The 26,419-nt window shown below is 42.0% G+C and overlaps 1 protein-coding gene and 1 pseudogene across 1 annotated transcript in view; both read right to left on the reverse strand.

The window, feature by feature from the left end:
- EIF2AK4 (eukaryotic translation initiation factor 2 alpha kinase 4) overlaps positions 1-26,419 on the reverse strand; it is a 105,380-nt gene that overhangs the window by 62,621 nt on the left and 16,340 nt on the right. Inside the window, exons 4-10 of the mRNA XM_037056095.1 lie at positions 23,263-23,415; positions 20,718-20,798; positions 19,423-19,571; positions 15,872-15,987; positions 11,549-11,706; positions 9,237-9,772; positions 343-449 (exon numbers count right to left, since the gene is read on the reverse strand). Of these exons, the coding sequence (XP_036911990.1) occupies positions 343-449; positions 9,237-9,772; positions 11,549-11,706; positions 15,872-15,987; positions 19,423-19,571; positions 20,718-20,798; positions 23,263-23,415 (1,300 nt within the window). The remainder of the gene's footprint in view (positions 1-342; positions 450-9,236; positions 9,773-11,548; positions 11,707-15,871; positions 15,988-19,422; positions 19,572-20,717; positions 20,799-23,262; positions 23,416-26,419) is intronic.
- Positions 1,732-2,451, reverse strand: LOC118993601 (60S ribosomal protein L23a-like; annotated as a pseudogene).

Genomic DNA, 26,419 nt, shown 5'->3' on the forward strand with positions numbered 1-26,419 from the left:
TCTCCTAGTCCATCCCAATTGCTACTGACGTCCCTTAATATGCTACTGAAGTAGCAGCAGGGAAATGTGGTTATTTGTTAATAAGGGCTACAGGACAAGAAGAGCAACTGAACACTGAGAGAGGCTACACCAACGAACACTCCATCAGTAGAGGCTGGAAAAACCAGGATGGCAAAAACAGTTCCAGGCACGCAGGGCACATTAAATGGATTTATGTACAGCTCAGCATAAAACAGATAAAATCAATTGACTGATGTAGTCCCTTCCAGTTTCAGGTTCCTGTGTACTTTCGAAATAATTTATCTCCAGCAGGGTAACATGAAAGAAAGGTAGAAGACTCACCTTCAGGACTTTGTTCCACTAAAGGCATTTTTGGCTGAGGATTTATAAAGCTGTGTTTCAACAGCTGCTGAGGACTCCATCTTTCCTTGTCATCCAGGCAAACACACCTCAGTGAGGGGAAAGAAAGAATCTCAGCGACACACAAAATAAATGCTAAGTTAGTTAATGCAAGGCATTTGGCTATGGGCTTATTTTTTAAAAAATATGCATTAGAGAATTCATGTTACTTAAGGACCAAATTGTACTCAGAAGTAAATTTAAATTAATACTCTTTCATGCAGGGCCCTAGCCAGTTGGTCAGAGTGTCTTCTGATACGTCAAAGGTTGTGGCTTCAACCCCTGGTCAGGGCACATACAAGAATCAACCAATAAATGCATAAATAAGTGGAACAGCAATTGATGTTTCTCTCTTCCTTCCCCCCTCTCTAAATCAATCAACAATAAAAATTTTCAAGTAAATAAACTTTCTTGTAGGATGTACATGTTGAGTACCAGGCTGGGAGTAAGTAGGGAATTTTTTTTAAGTATATAGTAGTCCCTCCTTACCCACGGTCAACTGTGGTCTGAAAACATTAAATCAAGAATTCCAGAAATACACAACTTTAAATTTTGAACTGCACACTGTTCTGAGCAACGTGATACAATGTCTCAGCATTCTGCTCTGTGGATCAGCCCTTTGGCCAGCACACACACCACCGGCCCTTCGTGTCCATCTCGGTTATCAGACCGCTGATGCTTACATTCAGGTAACACTTATTTTCCTTCCTCGTGGCCCCCAAACACAAGAGAAGCCTATTGCTGTGTCACTGGGCCAACATCACCCATCTCGCTTCATCTCATCACATAGGCACTGTAAGTATCATGTCACATTATGACAGGAAGGGTGAGGACAGTATAATGAGATATTTTGAGAGGGAGAAAGACCTCATTCACATAACTTTTATTACAGTATATTGTTATAACTGTTCTATGTTATTCATAATTATTATTGCTAATTTCTTACTGTTCCTAATTTATACATTAAACTACCATAAGCATGTATGAGTAGGAAAAAAGTATACATAGGGTTTGTTTGTTACTCTCCGTGGTTTCAGGCTTTCTTGGGGGTCTTGGAATGTATCGCCCTTGGATAAGGAGGCCCTACTCTGGTCTCCAGAGGCAGAAAGACTTACCCTCATGGAACCAGTTTTAAACCACCCAAGACAGCACAAGTATGCTATGAACTTTCACTCCCATCAGTAGTTTATGACTTGTTGTGCTACACCAAGCCTTTCCAGGGCCCAGTCACACAGCTCTCCAAAGGAAAAGCAGACTGGACAGCGGAGGTCGGGCTGGGGCTTGCTGTGGTCAACTTGAGCTAAAGCCTCTTCACCAGCGTATGAAGCTGTTTAAGAACTACTTTGCAAAAGTCCGACTCTTTTTTTAATAGTGTAAAATTTTTACATTTAGAATTAGCCAGCTGGACTCAGTTCAGATGATTCCAATTTTGTTGGCGACACCCAAAGCTTCATAGTCTGTAGCCAGTAGAACATACGCCTTCTTCTCCCTGTCAGGCCTGATCAGGGTGTTGACCTTGGCCACATCAATGTCACAGAGGTTCTTCATAGTCTGTTTGATCTGGCGCTTTTGTTGGCCTTGACATCCACAATGAACACAAGTGTATTGTTGTCTTCTATCTTCTTCATGGCTGAGTCAGTAGTCGGGGAAACTTGATGATGGCATAGCAGTCAAGCTTGTTTCTCCTGGGGGTGCTCTTCCGAGGATATTTAGGCTGCCTTCAGAGCCACAGTGTCTTAGGCCTCCTGAAGGTGGGTGATGTGCAGATCTTCTTTTTGTGGCTGTGGACGCCTTTGAGCACTGCTTTCTTTGCTTTCAAAGCCTTTGCCTTGGCTTCAGCTTTAGAAGGGGCAGGGGCTTCCTTCTTCGGTTTGGGCGCCATCTTTGTGAAAAAGCCAAAAGTCTGACTCTTTATCACATACTTTCTTTTAATTCTCATTCCTTGAACTTATTAACTTACTGTTTATTTCTGTTTCTTGATGAATGATAACAAGCCACACCTTGCACCCTGGGGTTCTCAAACTGGGGTCCCCGAATAGCAGCATCACCTGGGAATTTGTTAGAACTACAACTTCTACTCCAACTCAGTCCCAGCAAATCAGCAGCCCGGTGAGTCTGGGGGCAATCTGTGCCTTAATGAGCTCTCTGGGTGGTTTCGATGCAGATGGAGTCTGACAACCACGGCTCTAACCAATCTAGGCCGCTTGGCTTTCCTCACAAATGACCCAAGTAGCACCAGTTGGTAGCACTTGACCCTAATTATACATAATGCATTTAAAAGAATCAACCATCATTCTGAATTCTGGACTTAAAATCTATGCCCATGTCAAGTGGTGACAGCAACTATTATAAATGGTAATACTTTATTTTTATATCACAGCACTAAAAAGTAAACCATTCCTAATTTAATACACTGAAAGTGAAAGAAAAGATGGTGATAAAGCATTTGGATAAGATACTATATTTCCCCTTAAATTTAAAATTAATTTTTAATTTCATCAGCAAAACATGAATATCTTCTCCTTGAAGATATTTACCAGGAAAATATCTTAATTTACATTTACCTTAAATGTATTTACCATGAAAACATTACTGATAATGATAAAGTCTTTGATAATCATCCAAACAAAATATAGTGTTTTGTGGATTTTGATTTTTTTAAATGACATCATCCTGTACATATAGTTCTTCATTTTGCTTTTATCTTTTGACCACATGAAATACTCTGCACCCAATTCCACTGTGGAGGTCATGGGGGGGCTGTCCTCACCAACAAGTAATTCTCCAACACTAGCTGGGTGTCCTATATTCAACTCAACTCTGACACTATTTACCTAGAGAGAACATCAGAACCCACAGGTTAAAGTGTTATCACAGACAGCTAACTAGTTATTAGTAAGAAAGAGAGAGAAATTGCAGGGGTGAGGGGTGGGAGTGGAAGAGGGTATAGAGAGGATAAATGGTGATGAAAAAGAATATTTTTTAAAAGCTAAAAAATAAAAATAAATAAGAAAGAGCAAAGGGAATTAGATATTGAGCTTAATAAACTGGGGAGTATAAGCTGGTTGCTTAGCCAGGAAGCTACAGCCATTATAGGCTCACTAGCACACTGCAGGGGACTGCTTCCCAGGAGAGTAAGAGTTATCCCAGGAGCACTGGCCACCCACTGGTACCGGACTGTAGAGGTGGGTGTGCTTGACCATAAGAGGCCTGTCAGTTAGAAGCCCTTGAAAACTTGGGAAGCTGATGAATTATTTTGAAAAAGCTTCTGGTCTTTGCCAAGCCCGAGGTATATAATTCCAGGGAAACAAACTGTTCTTTGTCTCCAGGTGACCCGTAGATGCCCCATTCTTTTGCTCAATCTCTCTTGCCCAGAGCACACACAAGTGTGGGTCTAGCAGCCAAGGGGCCCACAGCAGACCATGGGCTCCAAAGGACTAAGCTTTAATATGAAGCAGACACTCTGGACATTGCCCTTTGTTTTGGCCTTGCTGAGGACACGCTTGGACTTTTTCCATGGCAAGAGAGATGGAGATGGGTCACAGGGGCAGCTTTCCGTCCGAATAAACCTCGCTACACCACAATCTCCCTGCTTGGGTCCGTGAAATGCTTTTCTCACAATCCCATGGAAGGAAGAGCCTGATTTTCACTGGCAATGAACGACTCAGTCTTACACGGCTGTGTTCCCAAACTGTACTTCAGATATCAGCTGCAAGCCCATGCTGTCACCTGAGCTTCTGACCTATTGGCTATAGATCGAAGGTGCCAATGACCTCCTAACTGGGTTTGCTAATTTGTTAAAGAGGCCTACAGAACTCAAACATTTTACTTACTAGACAGCTGGTTTATTATGAGAAGACATAGCTCAGGAACAGCCAAATGGAAGAGATGTACAAGAGAAGGTATGTCAGAAGGGGCAAGGAACTCCCACACCCTCTGCAGACACCACACTCTCACTTTTCCAGCATCTCCACGTGTTCTTGGAATTCCAGCCCTCTGGGGTTTTGTGGAGGGCTCCTTCCACAGGCCTGACTGATTAAATAACTGGCCACTGGTGATGGACTCAACCTCCAGCCCCTCACCCCTTCCCAGAGGGGAAGGTGGAGGTGGAGCTGGAGGGGGTGGGTGGGGCTGAAAGTTCCAGCCCTCCAATCACATGGTTGGTTGGTTCTCCTAGCAACCAGCACCTAGTCTTAGTAGACAGTTGCCAAAAGCCGGGCTATTAACATAACAAGAGACACCTTTGCTGTTATCAACACTTAAAATTCTAAGGGCTTTAGGAGCTCTGTTCCAGAAACAGAAACAAAGACACAATATTTAGTTCTCATTATAAATCACAACATCACACTACCTGTCTCAGAGATCTTTCTAAGCTAGTACTTAGAAAGCTTTTTGAATTTATCAGAATTTATTTACATATTCTCCTACTGTTGGACATTTAACTATTTCCAATTTTTCATGGGTACAAAAATGCTGCAGTGAACAGCTCTATACCATACCTTGCTGGGTTTCTGAAGTAGCTTATCAATTCTAACTCAGCTATCATAGTCATGTGTTTGACATCACAATAAATCTGAATGAAGAAAATGATAAAGCCTACCTAGAATTAATTGTTTCTTTAAGAGATTTTTACAGACACGGGGATCTCAGCTAAAAGATGGAATTCTCTGAGCCAATAATTTTGGCTTCACGGGAGCCATAGTAGCAGAGGTAAATGCTTGGCCCAGCTTTGAACCAAAAGGGAAGAAATGCCCGGAAAGGTACACATTAGGTCCATAGTTTGCACGACTGAGAATGGAGATAAAACCTGACTCAGCACTGCCCAGTCCTAGGTACCGCTGGAAGCACTTTGCAGGTGTGAGCTCATTTATAATCTTCCAATTATCCTCATTTTACAGGGAGGAAGCTCAGGGTAGGGTAGGGCGTTTAAGTCACTCAGAATGTGAACAGAATCTGCTTGCACAGTCGGGGCTCTTTCCTACCACAGAGACTGATTTCACACAAAACTTTTCTCCCAAGGATGTACACCAATAAGCAAAAATATAACTACAAATGAAATGTTGCTATTCTTGAGTTGTTTGTGAATGATTCTTTCCTTTTGTTAACAGAGGGCTGGAGAGCAAATGTGGCAAAAAAAAAAAATACTGTGCTGTCCTTCTTAACTGAGCAGTCTACCAAACCTCTCTAGGAAGAGAGAGGAATGTACAAAACATTCTGAAGGACAACCATGTTAACCAAATAAGAAACAGTGCAGAGATCAAGCTCAAAACTGACAGTGCATAGAGCTATTCTCCAAGAAAAGATCTAGGAAAGTTAGCTACTGAGTCTGTCCTTTTGCCATTTAATGTGAAAAGTATGTTCTACTTAAACTTCCCAGTGTTGTTTTTAGAACTATATGATGTTATTGCTAACCTTCACTAACTTATTCTTGACCAATGAGCAACGACCGAAAGCTAAAGGCGCCATTTTGAAGGATGAAATGAGTCTTTCCCGCCAGTGACTCTATTACCACATTCCCTTTGATGTAATTTTGGTCAACCGCATCATCAGGGTGCATTTAAATAAACACTTTTAAAGTTTTAGTGCATTTAATAGAAACCATAAAAGATTTCTTTAGCAATCTTAAGCTGTTTATATACTTTAAGGAGAAAATACAGCCTAAGAATCAAAGCTGGCCCCTTGCCACAACTGTTTGTATATCCCAACTACTTCTATTTTACACTACACAGAAACTACCTTATTTAGGACTTCCGCCAAGATGGAGGCATAGGTGGAAACACAGTGCCTTCTCCCACAACCAAGTTTGAATACAACAAAGGTTTGGAGAACAAAGACACAGCCAAAGAACAGAAAATTGAACTACACGGAAGTCCGACAACAACGAACTGTTCAACTGGGATGGTAAGAGGGGCGGAGCCAGCAGCGGAGCAGGTCGGGCAGGAAAGATCCCCCGACCTAGGGGCGCAGGTAGACTGGACCCAGTCAGGGTATGGGGCAGACTGACCGCGGTTGCACATTCGCACACAGTGAGACGGACCGCGCAGGCCCCAGAGGGTGAACCCAGTGGTGGAGGGCTGATAGTGGTAGCACACTCGCGTGCAGTGGGACGAAACGCGTGGCCCCGGTGACGGTGGCAGCTGCGGCGGGAGGTGGCAGACTGTATGCCATTGCTCCTCTTTGACCTCGCTCCCACAACAGCGTCACAACCCAGTGACTGAGTTGCTCTGCTCTGGTGAACACCTAGGTCTCCGATCCTGCTAAGTAACAGGCACGAACAGCCCAAAAGATGGCGCAAGAAGAACTCAAATCCCAGAGCCGATAACTCTCAGTGACAAAAATTGCCAGCCTCTCAGAAGCACAGTTCAAGACACTGTTTATCAGGATGCTCACAGAACTGGTTGATTATAGTTACAAATTAGAGGAACATATGAAGGCTAAACTAATTGAAATGAAGGGAGATGTCCAGGAAACCAACAGTGATGGAAAGGAAACTGGGACTCAAATCAATGGAATGGACCAGAAGGAAGAACAAAACATCCCACCAGAAAGGAATGAAGAAATGAGAATTCAAAAAAATGAGGAGAGGCTTAGGAACCTCCAGGACATCTTTAAACATTCCAACATCCAGATTATAGGGGTACCAGAAGGGGGAAAGAAACAGCCACAAGTGGAAATGTTATTTGATCAAATAATAAAGGAAAACTTCCCCAGTCTGGCAAAGGACATAGATTTCCAGGAAATCCAGGAAGCTCAGAGAGTGCCAAAGAAGTTGGACCCAAGAAGGAACACACCAAGGCACATCATAATTACATTAGCCAAGACTAAAATGAAGGAGAGAATCCTAGAAGCAGCAAGAGATAAGGGGACAGTCACCTACAAAGGAGTACCCATCAGACTGTCAGCGGATTTCTCAAAAGAGACCTTACAGGCAAGAAGGGGCTGGAAAGAAGTATTCCAAGTCATGAAATCCAAAGACCTACAGCCAAGATTGCTTTATCCAGCAAAACTTTCATTTAGAATGGAAGGACAGATAAAGTGCTTCTCAGATAAGGTCAAGTTCAAGGAGTTCATCATCACCAAGCCCTTATTATATGAAATGCTAAAGGGACTTATATAAGAAAAAGAAGATGAAAAATATGAACAGTGAAAGGACAGCAAACTCACAGTTATTAACAACCACACCTAAAACAAAAGCAAACCAAGAGGACAGCTAGATCAGGAGTGGAACCATAGAAATGAAGAACACATGGAGGGTTAGCAACAGGGGAGTGGGAGGAGGAGAAGGGGGGAGAAGGTACAGAAAATAGCATAGACAGTAGGTAGAAAACAGATGGGGGGAGGGCAAGAATAGTAGGGGAAATATAGAATCTAAAGAACTTGAGACACGTGGTTATAAACTAAGAGGGGGAGAATGGTGGGGGAGGGGGTTTGCGGGTCGAGGGGACTGAAGGGGGGAATAGAACAACTGTAATGGTATAATCAATAAAAAAATATTAAAAACAAAACAAAAAGAAACTACCTTATTTAAAGGTCAGTGCAGGTAACCTGTTTCCATTTTCACTTTGTAATGGGTACAACAATGAGTGACAGGAAATAACAACACGGATTAGGTCAAATGGCAGTTGGGATAGATGGAAACAGGAAAAAGAAATGTGAAGAGTATAAAAGGAAAGAAATGTAGGGGGAAAAGGAGAGAAGACAGATTGTTAGAAAGGAACGAAACCAGTGCAGGTTAACTTGCTGGAAAGTTGAACTAAAAGAGCATTTAGAAAAACCCAGGGCACATGCCTGGGTTGCAGGCCAGTTCCCAGCAGGGGACTCCCGGAAGGCAACCATACATTGATATTCCTATCCCTCTCTCCTTCCCTTCCCCTCTAAAGATAAATAAATAAAATCTAAAATAATAATAATAATAAATAAAAAATAGAAAAACCCAACTTAAGGGATCTTAATTCCCATTCGACCCAGAAACAGAGAAGCTAGGTCTGACCTGGACTGAGAACAGAGGCACGGCCAGCCCAAATGGCACTGAACGGAAGGACCTGCACAAGCACTGCAAGTCAGAGGGAAACCTCTCAGTGAGGATTCTCTCAAAGTGACTCTGTAGTCAAATGTGCACCTGTAATTCACAGGTGTCAAAACCCCTCCAGCTAGAGCAAGGAAGTCACTGGTATTCTAGGGTTTGACTGAACAAGGTGTTGCTGATGAAGAGAACGGTTAGGAACAACGGGCAGAAGCACTTTTCTACATCTGCTTTGCCTTTGACCCATTAGGAACCACAAGCAAAGGTAGACAGAGAGGCTCTTCCATTTGGAATGCCTGGGGCATTTCCCACGTAGCCATCCTTATTCACTTCCTCCCAACGGCATACCAGATAGTCCCCAAAATGCAGCCTGAAAATCTGTTATCAAGCCCAAGTGAATTTAGGAAAATGTGGGAGTTAAGAGAACAATAAACATAAGCAAGAAAACAGAACATATATATCTGGGAAGGGATTGGGAGAACAAAGAATTAATTCTAATCCGGTTCCTCACTTTTCAGCTTATACCTCTTTAGCCCTTGCTGGTGTGGGTCAATGGATTGAGCACTGGCTTGCGGACCAAAGAGTCACTGGTTCGATTCCCAGTCTGGGCACATGCCTGGGTTGTGGACCAAATCCTCAGTAGGGGGTACACAAGTGGCAACCATGCATTGATATTTCTTTCCCTCTCTTTCTCCTCCCCTTTCCCCCTCTTTCAAAATAAATAAATAAAATCTTTTAAAAAAGATGTTTAGCATTAAAGCACAATAAAAGTACAAAAGTAAAGTGCAATTAAGAGATTCTCAGTGATACTTACTTCTTTAGAAAATCTTGAAAGTCAGCAGGTAAGTCATTAGGGATGGTCACAGGGTACTCTCCACATTCTTGTCCTTGGCTGAGGGAGAGCAGCAAAAGGCCAAGATGCCAAACATCCCCTTTCTTCCCTGTTTTATAAGGTAGGGCACTGTCACTAAAACGAACTCGGGTTTGCTCAAATACATCCTCCTTGCAAATGTCCGCTAGGCGCTTAGAAATGCTGTAGTCCGTAATCTTGACTGTGCCCTCTGTGTCCACCAAGACAGTTGATGTACTCAGAACCTTGTGCACCACAGAATTGCTGTGCAAATAATCGAGGCCTGACAAGAGCTGAGCAGCATACCTGCGAAGCTGATGCACAGGGATGGGGCCTGAATGGCTCAGGTGTGCAGCAAAGGAGACCCCATTAAAGTGCTCCACCAAAATGTGCACCACGATGGAGTCGTCTTGCTCTTTGAGACTCATTGCAAAGTAGCGTACTACATTGGGATGGCTCAATTTTACCAGTGAGTTGAATTCTGTTTCTGCACCTTGAATCTGATAAGAAAAAATGATAATGTTGGGTTGATCAGCATTAACTGGTGTTATACTTCAAAAAGTGAAATATTTTAGAAAACACTTTTAAAGGATAAGAGAAGGAATATACCCTAAACTGACTCCTCCCCTAAACCATATGGTCAACCTCATAGTTCATAAAGAAGGGACAAATTTAGTTAACTCTCAAGTTCTTTGAACTCAAAACTTGGGGTGCAAATACTATAAAATTAGTCCTAGCTGGGCAGCTCAGTTGGTTAGAGTGTATCCTGACCTGCCAAGGCTGCGTGCTCCACCTCCAGTCAGGGCGCACACAAAAGTCAACCAGTGGGTGCAGGAGTACGTAGAACAACAAACTGATGGCTTTCTCCTTCTCTCTCTCGCAAATCAATAAATAAAAATTAANGAAGGGAAAAATTTAGTTAACTCTCAAGTTCTTTGAACTCAAAACTTGGGGTGCAAATACTATAAAATTAGTCCTAGCTGGGCAGCTTAGTTGGTTAGAGTGTATCCTGACCTGCCAAGGCTGCGTGCTCCACCTCCAGTCAGGGCGCACACAAAAGTCAACCAGTGGGTGCAGGAGTACGTAGAACAACAAACTGATGGCTTTCTCCTTCTCTCTCTCGCAAATCAATAAATAAAAATTAAAAAATAAATTACATAATACTATAGTTATTAAACTATAGTATTAATACTATATTACAAAATACTTTTAAAAAAGATTTTATTTATTTATCTTTAGAGGGGAAAGAAAGGAGAGAGGGAGAGAAATATCAGTGTATGGTTGCCTCTCGTATGTCCCCTGCTGGGAACTGGCCTGCAACCCAGGCATGTGCCCTGACTGGGAATCGAACCACGGTTGTTTGGTTCGCCGGTCTGCGCTCAGTCCACTGAGCTATGCCAGCTAGGGCACAAAATACTTTTTAATAAATTACAAAATACTATAGTTATTAAACTATAGTTATTAATACTATAATTATTAAAAATTAAATAAAATTACAAAAATACTATAAAATTAGTGAATAGTTTTTAACATTTATTTTGCAATAATGAGGCCACCAGAAAAAAAGGAACAATTTTAAAATAACCCTTTCTGATTATAAAGATTCACTATCAAAATTTTGTAAGTACTAATACAAAAGAAAAAAAAACCCACAAAAGAAAGAAACAACAAATTATCTATGTGGTCACCACCCAAAGACATGTGTTATAAATTATACCAAATTGGTGTAATTGGTATAAAATATACCAAATTATAAATTTTGGTATATTTACTTCCAGTGTCTCTTCTGTCAGAAATACATGTACAATCTAAACACAAGGTTTTACCTACCTACTGTTTTGTAACCTTTTTATTATGTAACACTGCTATACGTACAACTAAATGTTCTCCTTAAACTCAGTATTAGAAATTAACTCTAAAATGCTCCAGTCCACTGGAATTCAGTTTTTAAGTAATACTTCAAAAGACTGCAAAAGCCATGATTATGATGTACTATTTACTCCCAGTTGGAGAGATGGCTATTAACGCCACGACAGAGGCCGAGAAAGGAGGCTAAGGAAGCAGCTGCAGAAGCCTGGACCCCACTGTGCAAGTTCTGAAAGAGCAGCAAGAAGCCTACGAAACTGGTAAGGAAGGCGCTGGTCCCCCACCATCCCTGTGGTTAAACAGACCTCACACCAGTCTGATCATCTTCACTAGCCAATCAAATGCAGAGCTATCTTATTTGTCATCTCCTAGAGTTTGGGAAGGCTCTGCGAGACCTCCTGGATGCCTACCTGCTTTTTGCACTTATCAATCTTCTCTTTTTCTTGACTGGTAAGGAAGGGACCAATTTTTTTCTGCCACTGTAGGACCCACTCATACAACAAGACAAAGCTGCCAGTGGCTGTTTCCAAAGCATTGTAAACTAGTTTTCCAAGCTGTTTGTCACAGGCTGCACATTAAAAGAAAATGTAATTAACTCTCACTGGTACATTTTCTGTGGGGATTAAAGAAAGGGGACACACACACACGCACACACACATTCATTCACCAGTGGGTGCCATGTGCTACTTACGAAAAATAACATATAACATATGCTCTTTTGTAACTAAGTTTTAATATTTAACAATGTACTCTAAGCCCCCAAATATTAATTACTATAAAGGGACAATAATCAACAGTGAGATCTTAGTATCTGACGAATGCTTTCTACTAGTAGCCGGGATTCCCGTGTTACTCTCCTAGCCAGCTGACCTCTGATGGCAGCCCTCCGGAGCGGCAGGGTGCCCTCACACAGCTCAACTCCAGCTAGTGTGACAGGAGGAAAGTGGCAAGAGGACATTCCACCCGGCTGACTCCATCAATGTACATGAGACTGCACAGTGTCAACAGGTTTTAGTAATCCACAAATTTGAAAACATCAGCGGTTTTCTAAACACAAAATCTGAATATACTCAGTAAATACGAAACTGGCTAACAGTTTCCAGGGAAGGAACCAGAAATGACAGTTTAACTTTGAATCTAGAAAGAGAGATACATTTATTTAGTAATAGGCATATGGCTTTCACTTGTATAATACATGGAGGGCTAAATTTCTGTAACACCAAAGACTTTTCTTATAAAAATCTGTATTTAAAAAAATTGAAATTAAACTATAGTTGGCATACGATATTAGTTCCGGGCATATAGCATAGTGACTTAGACATCTGTGTACCCTGCGATGTGCCCACCGTGACGAGTCTTGTGACCATTTGCCACTGTGCAGAGTTACTATGATATTACTGGCTGTATGCTCTGAGCTGTACATAAAAAGCTATGTTTTCATTAAAGATTATAATTGAAAATTACCAAAAAATTAGAAATTAAAAAAAACCCCATCATCCACAATATCCTCAGTTTGTCTTATTTCCAGTTCCCTCTACTCTTTTCTGCCTCCTCCTTTACCAAATCATAGCATATATAACATATAACAGGATTTCTCATCTTTGACATAGTTGACATTTGGACCAGATAATCCTTTTTTGAGGGAGGCTGTATTATGCACTGAAGGTGTTTAGCAGCACCTCTGACCTCCACCCACCAGATGCCAATAGCACCCTGATCCTAGTCTTAACCATCAAAAATGTCTTCAGATGTCACCCAACGTCTCCCAGAAGACAAGGTCAATCCCAGCGGAGAACCACTGATACAGTGTTGTCTTTTCCTCTTGTTACATAAATAATAGTTTCCCATGATGCTCCATGGTCTTCATCATGAAAAGACTATTCAAAGAAACAGTAATAGTTCTTTTCCACCAAAAAAATGAAAAGTGAAGTAACCTGTACATGTAGCACATACTGGCCTCAGCAAAAATATTTTGGAGAAATGTGGCTGAACTAGCTTGCCTAGACTTTTTATCTGAGAAGCAGCTATTACTTCACAGAAATGCTGACAATTTAATAAAATTTAACCGAAACGATCTGTTATGTTAGTCCTATACACTCTGATGTTCTTAGGCTGAGGGGAAAAAACCCTGATGTCTGAAAATTTGTCAACCAAAGGAGGCAACCTGTGCAATGCAGAATGTAAGCAGTACACACTGGAGACACAGATACCAAATGTTTAAGAGACAAAGTGATGTTATTTACATAAATCCTAACTACATATGTGCATTATGCAGTACAATGTCTTGCAATATTTCTCTCCCCAGCTGGGGCTAGGTGAGTGTTTCATAATTGCTGGGGGGTTTTTGTATTTTAATTTTATGATTGCCATCCTCTTCCTGTGGCTTTGGCATGATGGGGAGAACAAAAGAGACAGAAGAACACACTGCAATGAGGCTGCAGGAAAATACGTTGCTGGAAGAACTCTGATTTGATGATATGCTAACAACGATCACCATGTACAGTCTCTATTGTGCTTTATTCATAAGAAAGTTCTAACTGCTTTAAACTGAAAAACAAAGGTTAATTAGTTGATCTTTCATAAAAACATTTCACAGAAAATTAGGACATATTTGAAAATCTAGACCTGTTGTGAAAAAAACAAAATCAATACAAGGGGGACCCCCAATACCCCAGAATTTATTTATGGAACACTGTGTATTTATTCTCATGTTTAAACTTCAGTTACCTTCAGAATCCTCTGCGTGTGGTGCAATACACCTACTGAAACCTTTCTTCCACTGCTCAAAACAAAATTTAAACATATAGATTTTGATGCCTTTTAGTGCTTCTGCTGGTTTTTGTGTCACTTCTTCCACATTGGGCAAAACATTTCTCTTTGAAGGCTTTTTTAATCCAGGGAAACAAAAAAGTCACTTGGGGCAAGAGCAGGTGAATGGTGAAAAGGGAGGGTGGAGTGGGGGAGGTCATGCCAGGGTTTTTTTTGGTCAAAAACTGTTGAACACTCAGCACAGTGTGGGCAGGTGCGCTTGCAAATCAGACATCATGAAATGGGCAAAGGTGTTGGAAGAATCTTCCAAAAAAAAATTCACTGAAGCTAAACATAGCCGTCACAACCCCACAGCGGGTACACTGACAGACGGGACCCTAGAACACTCACCGAGTGGCAGAAGCCTGCACTATAAGGGGTCTGCCCTCCAGAAGATAATTCCAGGTTTTTTGGTGCCCTAATTTTATGTAGTTGTTTTATAAAAAATTTTCAGATTGCAAATGTGTCTCCTGATGGGGGTATTAACTAAGGTGGATCTGTGCAGAGATCCATGTCTAATGACAATCAATGAGAATAGGAAACCAAGTCAAGGTAGTAGTGATCACCTTCCTGATAGCCTCAGATTATTAAAAGTAGTGAGTTTTATGTTGCCCTAAGTCAAGGGCAGTCTCAAGACCAAAGCTAATCATCTCTACCAAGGTCTTGAACCTGCCTCAATGGCTGCTTTGTCTGAACAGGGCAGGCTCTGTGTATGTGCGGAATCCTGTACAGTCAAGCTGCATCCAGGCAGCCAAGGTTAAGTGTCTAGTTCATAGACTATTCAGATATTTGGTTTCTTCTCCCTCTACCTGCTGCCTGCTTCGTGGCAGCTCCTCTGCCTATTTGTCTCTCCTTAAAGAGAAAGGGAAAAAAGCAAACAATGAAAAAAAGCAAAGTTGATTTAGATAATTTGGTTATCTGTTAGCTCTGATAAGAATGTTCATGGAATTAAAAATTAAACTTAGACAGCTCTCTCCTGGGAAGAACGCCCAGGCCTTGCTAGTCTCTGTCTTCTTCCCCCGAGGCCTGTTATCTTCGCCTTTCTCTCTCCTAAGCTCCAAGGGCCCCGGGAGCTATAACTTGATTCCTGAGCCCACACGGCCCAGCTAGCTCACTTCTGCTACCTTTGTAACTTTCTAAATAAACTTTTTCTTATAATTTAAAAAAGACATAAATATTAAAATTATTGGTCAAATTAATTACGTATATGTACGTAATTCTTACACCACCCAGTGGCTATATCAGTATGGCTCATAAAAGATGACATACATTTAGGGCAAAGGCGTAGACACTGAAAACGTGATTTTAATATAAACAATTTGAATCCCAAATTGCCTCACCAGCTTCACTCCAAACAGTCATTGGTAGACCAAATTTCTGAGTAAGACACTAAAAAATAAAGTGGTTTTCCTTGTCAGGTACAACATGCCTAGTGGGAAAATGCTAAGCAGATGGATATCAACTTAAAATAGGACTTGGTCATTAAAGATCATAGGCATTAGTGAAACTAATATAATATTGTATGTCAAATCTACTTTAAAAAACTTTTTAAAAAGATCACAGGCATTAGAACTCATTTTGTTACATGTATTTCATCAGGAAAAGCGCATATGATGCAAAAATTGTACTCATTCATAGTATTTCAACCATTTTTAGTTTCAAAAAGCTCGACTAATTATAATGATGACAAACCTTAAGTTTATCTTTCTGCTAACAACATTTCCAAGCACCTAGACTTTAACTCCCATCTTATAGAAAGGGGGAACCGGAGTAACTCCTCGCCCTGGTCATTAGGAACGGGAGCCAGAATGATCAACTACTGGCTTACAGGTCTCCTTGGAACGCACGGCCTAGATGCCGTGTTCCTTCATGATCAACTTTATTCATTAGAAAACTGAAACGAGCTCAGCCAGTTTACTACTCACCAATACATTTTCCTTTGTGCACCATCAGCTGGTCAGGACCGCCCACAGAGAAATAGAGGGCTCCACAAGAGCCGGGAGAATCTTCGCTACTACATACAGAATACTGACGCTCTCGCCTGAAAAGTCAATTTGGACAATGATTATTTTTTTCAACTTCTTGCCCCCATTTTCTCCTGTTTACTAGCCCTTTCACAGCCTAACCTATGTCTCTACTGGGAATTGAGCTTAAAGTTGTTCTAATGGATAAGTTATTCAACTTCCCCACTCTCCACTCAAGTTTTCTCCACGGTAACTCTACAAACTCCCGAGTCCAGATCTGAGCTGTCCGATGTGGTAGTCATTAGCCACATGTGGCTACCTAAATTTAAATTAAAGTAAACAATTCAGTTCTTCAACCACAGCAGTCACATTTAGGTACTTAAGAGCCACAAGAGGCTGGTGGCTACTGTATTGGAAAGCATCAACATAGAACATTTCCATCATCACAGCAGGTCTGCAGTGATTCCGCTCAATCCACACTGACCCCACAATCTCTTCACTCCAGGTGCACATGCACATCTGGAGAAAGCTGGAAAACAGGGCGGTCTGGAGCACTACGAGTTCCTGGTCTCCAACTGGGCCCCCAATCTCTGAATGCTCATCCTTTTCCTTTGACAGATACTCTGCTGCTTCCTCCATTACTTCCCTAAAACACTCAAAGCCCAACTCCTCCTCCTCTCTTTCTCTACCTTTTAAAAAAATTTATTTATTTTTAGAGAGAGGGGAAGGGAAGGAGAAAGAGTGGGAGAGAAACATCAATGTGTGGTCGCCTCTCATGTGTCCCCCACTGGTCTGCAACCCAGGCATGTGCCCTGACTGGGAATCGAACCAGCAACCCTTCGCTTCACAGGCCTGCGCTCAATCCACTGAGCTACACCAGCCAGGGCTTCTTTTCTACTTTTCTTTTCCCTCTGAGTGGGAAGCAACAGCTGGAAAACTAGGTTATAAAGCAAAAGTAATGAATAAACTAGGGGAAAGGGTGGCAGAAAGAGGCCAGGGAGAGTGCCCTTGATGGTCAGAGCTGGACACTTGTAACAAATGCTCTGATGAGGCAGACAGACAAATCTCCATAAAGCAGCCCTCTCATTCTAAGCACAATCTTGACTTCTACCTTCACAGAGAACATGAGGCAACGAGAAATGAAGCCCATCCTTTCTCTTGTTCCAATGAAACATCTTGTTCTACAATGTTAACTTGGAATCTGTGCCATTGTTTCTTTTTCCCAGACTCCGAGGTCAGCTATGCTTGTCCCAGTTCCACTTCCTACAGTCTCCTCTTGGATCTTGGTCCACTGGCCGTTCCCCTCTCTTATGTCCAATCCGCCCTCTAGATTAGCTTCTTCCCCTCCCTTACCCATCCATCTCTCTCATCTCTACACTCTCCTCCCTCAGTCCTGCACCCCACCCCTCTTGTTCTGTTTTCATATTTTCACACTTGCTGTCTCCACTTCTGCCCCTTCTATTTACTCCTCACTCCACTGAAATGTCGATAAAACTGTCACCTTCCTCCCAACCACTCTCAAGCTGACTTTTTCCCTTGGTTCTTTTATTTTAGTTCATGGCATAGTCATCCATTCTGTCTCGAGTCAAAAATGTGAGTCTCCCTGGGCTCCTAGACCTCCTGCATCTAACTGATCCACACACACCATCCTCTCTGTTTCCCTGCCCTATTCAGGTCATCTCCGGCTTCCTCCCGGGCACATGCAACACTCCATTACTAACCGGTCTCTCCACCCCCAATCCTACACATCTTCCCTCTCCCCACCCTACTGCTGACAAGACCTACTTTGATAGGAGCCTCACGTGTCCACATATTCTAAACACCAGAGAATGACTACAACATTGTACTCCTAAAGTTATTTGTGCTACTAGGGGTACACTGAAATTTATGGAGAAAAGAGTAAAAGCAAAGATTTAAATTAGACTTATAAACATAAATTATCCAGAAGTGCCTCTATCCTCTTCAACTAACAGTCATTTTAGTCTCCTGTTTTCAGCTGTAAAATGTGTACCCATTTGCTTTTTAAAAAATGTTAAAAAATATCTTATTTCTTTTTATTTATTTATTTTTAGAGAGAGGGGAAGGGAAGAAGAAAGAGAGGGAGAGAAACATCAATGTGTGGTTGCCTCTCACATGGCCCCCACTGGGGACCTGGCCCGCAACCCAGGCATGTGCCCTGACTGGGAATCGAACTGTAATCGTGTGGTTCACAGGCCTGCGCTCAATCCACTGAGATACGCCAGCCAGGGCCCTATTTGCTTTTTAGGAGAAGAAAAATAAAAGAAAAAAAAGGGCACACTTTGCTTATTTCCTTTGACTCTCTAATCCATAAAGGTCAATTAACAGAAAGAAACAAAATCAAGAATATATCATTAGGTACTTTAGTGTATCAAGGACATTTTATTCTTAACCAGTAGAGCACACGAATTACACTTTAAGGAAGATTCATTCTTTACTAGGCCAATAGTCAACATAGTGGCAGAGACCCATGTAGGTATGCGCAATACTCTGGCAAATAATAGATGAAAACTATTTCATGTGCCTTCTTGGATGCTCATGGAGTGTTTCTGATCCACAGGGTATCACAGGAGATATTTAGGGAAGTCTCAACTTTTTAGTGGAAAAGGATGTGGAGGAAGAAGTACAAAGCATCTCTCATGTGATCTCTTGAGACAGGGAACAAATCAGGAGCCCAGGGGCAAGGTCAAGGAAGTGAGGGACCCTTGACAGCAAACCGGGGCCGACGTTCTCAGGTAAGGAACCTTCTACACTGCGCCCACTCTGGAGCACTCCCCACACCTGTGGTGGGGCCCACAGAGTTGTGAACTGAAGACAGATATGGTGTGAAATTTGACCGGGTGGTGGCTGATGGAAGAAACAATTTTAAATTACTTATTGAATAGTGAGATCATTAAAAGTCAGATCCAACTGTACTGGAGGCAAGACTGTGAAATGTGAGAGACTGTCATAAAAAGTGAATAAGCAATAAAACTGGTTTAATTAAAGATGCTTAGAAAATGTTAAAACCCTGCGAACCAGACGATCGCGGTTCGATTCCCAGTCAGGGCACATGCCTGGGTTGCAGGCTGGTTCCTTGCAGGCTAACTCCCAGCAGGGGACGCACGAAAGGCAACCATACATTGATGTTTCTCTCCTTCTCTCCTTCCCCTCTAAAGATAAATAAATAAATAAAATCTTAAAAAAAAAAAAGAAAAGAAAATGTTAAAACCCATGAAAATTTTGTTTCATACTGTTAACAAATACAGGGTGGGTCAAAAGTAGGTTTACAGTTGTGAGTATGTGAAACGTAGTTTAGTCTTTTATTATTTATTAATTACTGTATTATTTTCCACATGAACGACTATAAACCTACTTTTGCCCCACGTTATGTATTCATATAGGCTTTGAAAAGGTATTGAAACAGCTACCTGAAAATTCAAACATTTCACTACAAGTTATTTTATTCCTTCTACACCTTTCATCCTTCCAGGTCAGAAATCTCAAGGACTCACTTGGATCTCCCGGAGGAGCTGGTCCGGCGTCTGCCATTTCCTACAAAGTCGGGAGAGCCTCCGCGGAGACGGCCGGCTGTTCTGTGTCCTCCTGGCTCCTTCCTGGGGGTGTGATTTTGGTTTGAAAAACTAGCAATTTCCAAACGTTCCTAGAAAAAAGAAAAGTAAAACCTACTTTAGATGTACATCATAAATGGAAGACTGTTAAAGTACATAACTATGAGTTCAGCAGAATGCACATTTTATTTAAATCAAATGCTTTTGAGTGTTATAAAGTTGAACTCAGCTTTTAAAAATTTAATGTCTGAAAATGCACTGGGTCAGGAACTAGAAGTCAGATTAAGTTTCAACAGAATATGAATTAAAAATGGAAATGCTAGAATCTTAGACTATGCATTAAAAAGTCAGAAAGAAGAGCAAGAGGAAATGAACAGAAGAAGGCTTTCAAAGGGCAGAGTGGCAGACGGGAAAGCAGATCAGACATAACAGAGGAGAGCTAGTAGACACAGTAATATCGTCTTACACTTGGACATGGCTTTGTACTTTCAGAAGGTAGTATATTCATCTGTGGGAACAATTACATGAGACAGAAAGGGAGGCACTGTAAGTCCCATTTTAAGGGATGAGGAAACTAAGCCACAGAGACTGTCATCTCAAGGTCACAGAACTTGGCAGTAAAAAAGCCGGAGCTCTAAGCCAGGTGCTGCTTACTCTACACCAGTGGGTCCCCCCCCCACCTCACAGTTTCCTGTAAGTTAACCGCCATAATTCCAGAAAACAGAACGAGTCAAGTTTCCTCTTGATTTTTCCAAACATGTATGACTGGCTTTTTGATGGAGCCGGACACAGGAAAAATATAGAAAAAAGGACAGTATCCTTTTTCCTATATTTTTTCCACCACTGCTTTTTAAACCTGCTCCATTAAATCCTTCTTTTCCATCACTGAATGAAATCTCAAGCAGAGCCTTACAGTTTCCATTCACTCTTCAGTATGAAAAAAATTGCTTTATCTTCAAAATGTTAAGAATTCCATCTGGATTAATTATCAAAGTTTCAATTTCTTCTCTCCCTTAACTCATTGGATAAAGCACTATAGTTACATAAGCCTAAACCATCTACAAATAATATACAATTCTAAATTTTGCTTCCTGTTTGGGGATTCTTTTAGTGTTTCATTTTAAGCTTCATACTGATAGTTAGACCAGGAGGGGAAAATATCATCAATGGCAATAAAAAGGATTTTATGTTTAGCAAAATGTCAACGATTTTAGTATGGTAGACTTGATTAAGAATACCTGCTTGGCCATTTCTTTCCTTTTTTTCTCTTCTTTGATCTCTTCTTTCCTTCTCTGAATCTCATGAAGGATTTCACGTTGCTGAAAGAAATCATACTGGTATCAAATGCCAGTCTTTGAAACCTCTATGACATATAAATTCTGAAATTATAAAAATTCTTGGGAATTTCAAACCAACCAACCAACCAACCACCTAACCAACCAACCAACCAAGCTGTCCTTTCCTAAGAGACCTGAATCTATGGAAACTCAGGACACACTGTAGCTCCATCAGTGTTCTCACAGTTCTTATGCAGCAGGCGTTCCCGTTTAAATGGGCATGAAGACTGGGGGAGGGGCATTTGCCCCTCACACATGTTTCTTTTTTTTTTTTAATTTTATTTATTTTTAGAGGGAAGGGAAGGAGAGAGGGAGAGAAATATCAGTGTATGGTTGCCTCTGTCGGAAACACACAATGTACCGTGTGTCCCCTGCCAGGAACTGGCCTGCAACCCAGGTATGTGCCCTGACTGGGAATCGAACTGTGATCCTCTGGTTCGCAGGCCCGCACTCAATCCACTGAGCTACACCAGCCAGGGCTATCACTCCTCATGTTTCCATGTGGAGGGACTTTCACTACAGCAACACTGTGGGACTCTCATGTCCCCCACACTTGACGTGGCCCCTCCTGTTTGATGTCGGCCTGTCTCTGAAGAACATGCACTTGTACCTGCTCTGTGCCCTGGAGTCCGGGGCCGACTTGGTGGAGCTGGGCCAAGCTGTCCTCCCTGCCTGGACCCAGGGTGGCACAGGCGCCACCACCATAGCCACAGATTATCAGGCTGAATTATCTAATCAACACCCTCAGTATTAAAAGTGATATTTTGGTCCCCATCCCACTGACTCATGTATCTACTGCTCAATTGGGTCTGTAATGTGTTTTTATAAGTCCCCTAAAATTCAAGGTTGTAATATTAAAATCATTAAAACACTCACTAAAAACTGTAATGGCAACAATACAAAATGCAAAAAAAAACCACCCCAAAACCCCAAACTGCTACAGGTAGCTATGGCAGTACACTAAAACAAGACCAAAACAATATTTAGTTAGCTAAATATTCACTATCTTCTAATAAAAATGTGTCTTCCTAAAAAACTATGATGACAAGGAGCTTTAAATTCTAAATGGTAATGAGGCTGTACAATGAAATAGGAGATAAGCAGTAACAAAATTAATGGCGTTCACCAAGAGAATGTTAATACAAACACAGGCTGAACAGAATGAAGCAAGGAAAAAAAAAAAGAACCAGAAGGAAGACCTAAGAAAAGCAGGAAAAACAAAATCCTAGAAGTAACTGTAAGATCTATGGGAGGAAAACTGGAAAGCTTCACCAAGTTAAAAACTGAGAAGGAAATGTAGATGTATATATTGACTCTGATCAAATGATTTTTTTCAAAAGGATTTTATTTATATATTTCTAGAGAGAGGGTAAGGGAGGAAGAAGGAGAGGGAGAGAAACATCAGCGTGTGGTTCTCTCATGCACCCACTACTGGAGACCTGGTCTGCAATCTAGGCAGGTGCTCTGACTGGGAATAGAACCTGCGACCCTGTGGTTCACAGGCCAGCTCTCAATCCACTGAGCCATAGCAGCCAGGGCTGATTAAAGGATTCTTAAAATGACATAGGAGTGGCACTGGCCAGGTGGTTCAGTTAGTTGGAGCATCATCCCATACACCAAAAGGTTGCAGGATTTATCCCTAGTCAGGGCACGTAAGGCAGGTAACAGATTGATGTTTCTTTTATGTTGATATTTCTCTCTCTCTCTCTCAAATCGATAAACATATCCTTGAGTAAGGATTAAAAAAATAAATAAATACATAAAATAAATAATAACACAGGTGTGTATATCCTTACGCAAATATAAATTACAAATGGTTAGTGAGCATAAAAAAGCTCAATATCTGCTTTTACTACTCATTTGGGTATGAGATTCTTGTTTCACACAAGAGAGAAGAAACAGCATCTAAAACTCCGTGAGCCCCTGCACAGCTTTACAAAGTGCAGAAAGATCACAGGGAGCAGGTTAGACTGTCTTCTTTTTTCTTTCTTTCTTTCTTTCTTTCTTTATTTATCTTTAGAGGGGAAGGAGAGGGAGAGAAACATCAATGTATGGTTGCCTTTCGTGCATCCCCTGCTGGGAGTTGGCCTGCAGGGAACCAGCCTGCAACCCAGGCATGTGCCCTGACTGGGAATCGAACCGCGATCCTCTGGTTCGCAGGCCCGAGCTCAATCCACTGAGCTACACCAGCCAGGGTTTTTTTCTTTTCTTTTATCTAAAGACCTGGACTGAGAGCCCTAGGGGCAACACTGATGTGCGTTGAGAGGGAACTGCTCACAGGATGTCTTGGTTACTCTTAGGGCCAGTCCTCTCACATGAATCAACAGTTCTTCAACCAAACATCAGCAAAACTGAAACAGAGAGAGATGTGTAGGTGCAGACAGAGTCACCACCTACAGAAGCTGACAGTTTCTGGGCTGGCGGCCCGTGGTGACAAGGGTCTCACCTCCTGCTCTTCTTTCCGCTTGGCCTCTAACAGCCTCTGCTGCTCCTCCTGAGCCTGCCTTTCCAACATTTCTTCATGGAACGACTTGGGAGGGGGCTTGTTATGCTCGCTGAGAAATGACTGCACGTGGTAAGCCAGTTCGAATATCATCACCTAAACCAGTAGACGAAAATAACCACAAATGGTCAAACAATGGGAAGGCAGGGCACAAAGCAGAGACCACAGAAAAGCGAGCAGGCACCCAGCCACTGGCAACAGTGAGGTTCATTTTGATGAGACACCCCTGAGGGAAGCGCATGCTTCAGTCCCAGCAGGCAGAGGCTTTCACAGCCTCACCACATTGTGTTGCCACCAAGACAAGCCACTAAAAGAAAAAGCTTCGCTTGTCTTTTGTAGTCCTATTCCACTGATTGGCATCTTCTGTACAAGAGCTCTGATAAAGTATTTTTCTGTACAAATAATTTGATAAAATGTTTAAGACTGCATCAAAGTAAAAAACTACCTTCCGAACTAGAAAACCTGTCTACCCAATGACAGCTGAGCAGACAATAATCATTGCTAACATCAGGGCTTTCATCTGTCTGCACCACATACCGAAAATAATCCTATTGGGGCTTCGGAAGCAGATATTTAAAGCCCTCGTTATCTCCCTGCTAGTAATGGGCCAGGAGGAGGCTGATCAATACCTAGAAAGCACTTTATTTCCACTTAGGGAGGCATTCAGACAGTACCTGAAGGAACAAGGCCCCCCTCTCAGACAGTTTCTGTGGCCACGGGAAGCCACTTCCCCTGCTCCTGGGAGTCCTGAGTCACGCCAGGGCTGGGAAATCAGTGGAACGGGGTTTCTGGGACCTCACAGTGATGACTGCCCCATCCCGAAGAGGTTAAGAGTGCCAAGCTCCTTCTGCGCACAGGAGCACCACACTGAGATTTCTTTTTCCTCGGGTATACAATAAAGTAACTTAAAAATTCTTATTTCCATTATATGTTTAAAGCATTTTCTAAAGGGACTTAACACAGTGGCGAATAGTAATAGAAGTCATGGTACACAAGATTATAAAGTTAACTGACTTAGTGTTTACCTTTTTCTCAGGGACTAAATGCAAAGAAACCACAGCTATTGTTGGGGCAAACTAACGTGCCTTTTAGTACACCAGGAGCTGTGGCGTTCACTGGATGTACTTCAATTTACAGTTGAGAAACACTAGTCTAGAATCTTGGAGGTGAGTCGTTTTAAGAAAAGCTCTTTTAAAAAAGCTACGAAAAGTAGGTAGTTTCTATGATGTCAAAGAGAAACCACTTCAGTACCAGAAAGGAGCCAGGAGACAAGCAGTGGAGGGTCTTTCTTTTGCCAATCTGTTTAATTTACTAGCACTTTCTACATAAACAAATCTGATAAAATATATAATACCAGGTAAAAATAAGAACCACTTTCAAAACCGGCAACTGTCCCTCTCTCCCCCCGCCATGTCTACATGGTTCACCGCCTCACTTCCCTCGGGCTTCTGCTCAAATGTCACCTTATCAGAGGCCTCTCCTGCCCTTAGCTACAACGGCCGCTCTCACTCTCACAGCACGCATCCGTATGGGTCAGGGTTCTCCAGAGAAGCTCTGTGTGTGTGCTCGTGCACACAGGGTGGGGGTGGGATGGGGGTGTTTGTGTAAAGGGAGCGGGGAGGAGGGGACAGAGATTTTTAAAAGATTTTATTTATTTATTTTTAGAGAGAGGGGAAGGGAGGGAGAAAGAGAAGGAGAGAAACATCAATGTGTGGTTGCCTCTCACATGCACCACAGTGAGGATCTGGCCCTCAACCCAGGCACGTGACCTGACTGGGAATTGAACTGGCCACCCTTTGGTTTGCAGGCCTGTGCTCAATCCACTGAGCTACAGCAGCCAGGGCGAGAGAGAGATTTTTTAAGAAACTGGTTCATGCGAATACAGAGTTATGGAGCCTGCCAAGTCCAAAATCTGCAAGGTAGGCTGGGAGTGAAGGATTAATGTTGCAGCTCCAGCCCAAAGACCATCCATCTCCAGACAATTCTCTCTTCTAGGGAGGCCAGTCTTTTTTTCTTCAAGCTCTCAACTGACTGGATGAGAACTGACCCACATTTTGGAGGGTAATCAGCTTAACTCAAAGTCTACAGATTTAAATGTGTTAATCTCATCTAAAAAAATCCTACACAAAAATATATAGAATAATGTTTGGCCAAATATCTGGTTACTGTGGGTTAGCCAAGTTCACACATAGTATTAAGCACCATGACATCTCTCTGAGCAGTTAAAATAAAAGTGACAACTTGAAATACTGACAAAGATGCGAAGAAGCTCGACTGCTTACATACCGCTGGTGGGACTGGACAGGGGTACCATCAATCTGGAGAAGTTTGGCATTTTCATAAAAATCTGAACATGTAACTACCGTACATGCCCACAATTTCACTCCTGGGCATTTGTTCCAGAAAAATAAAAACTTACCTTCACATAAAAACGTGTTCATAAATATTTATAAAAGTTTTACTTTTAATAGCCCCAAACTGGCCCCCTGGCTGGTGTAGGTCAGTGGATTGAGCGTGGGCCTGTGAACCACACGATCACGGTTTGATTCCCAGTCAGGGCACATGCCTGGGTTGCAGGCCAGTTCCCAGCAGGGGACTCACGAGAGGTAACCATACATTGATATTTTTCTCCCTCTCTCCTTCCCTTCCCCTCTAAAGATAAATAAATAAATAAAATATTAAAATAGCCCCAAACTGAAAATCCAGATTTATTTTACCTGGTGGATGGTAAACAAATAGTGGGGCTATGAAATACCACACCATAGGACACCACTCAGGAACAAAAATAAAGAACTACTGATACATGCAAAATCTGTATGAATCTACTGAGAATTATGCTGAGTTAGAACAGAGCTGATCCCAAAGGTTACACACTGTATGACTGTACTTACATAATTTCCTTGAAATGAGAAAACCACAGAACTTGTGAACAGACTAGAGGTTGTCCGTTGGCAATGAGAGGGCGCGGGTGGCTGTAAGGGGGCGGCTATGAAAGGGTGACAGGAGGGACCCCTGTGGTGACGGGGCTATTCTGTACCTGACTGCCAGCGCCAGTATCCTGATCATGATTCTGTACCACAGTCTTGAAAAAATGTTTCCA

Source organism: Sturnira hondurensis, unplaced genomic scaffold (assembly GCF_014824575.4).
Source record: "Sturnira hondurensis isolate 20B ecotype Veracruz unplaced genomic scaffold, ASM1482457v3 Scaffold0008782, whole genome shotgun sequence".
Classification (NCBI taxonomy): Eukaryota; Metazoa; Chordata; class Mammalia; order Chiroptera; family Phyllostomidae; genus Sturnira; species Sturnira hondurensis.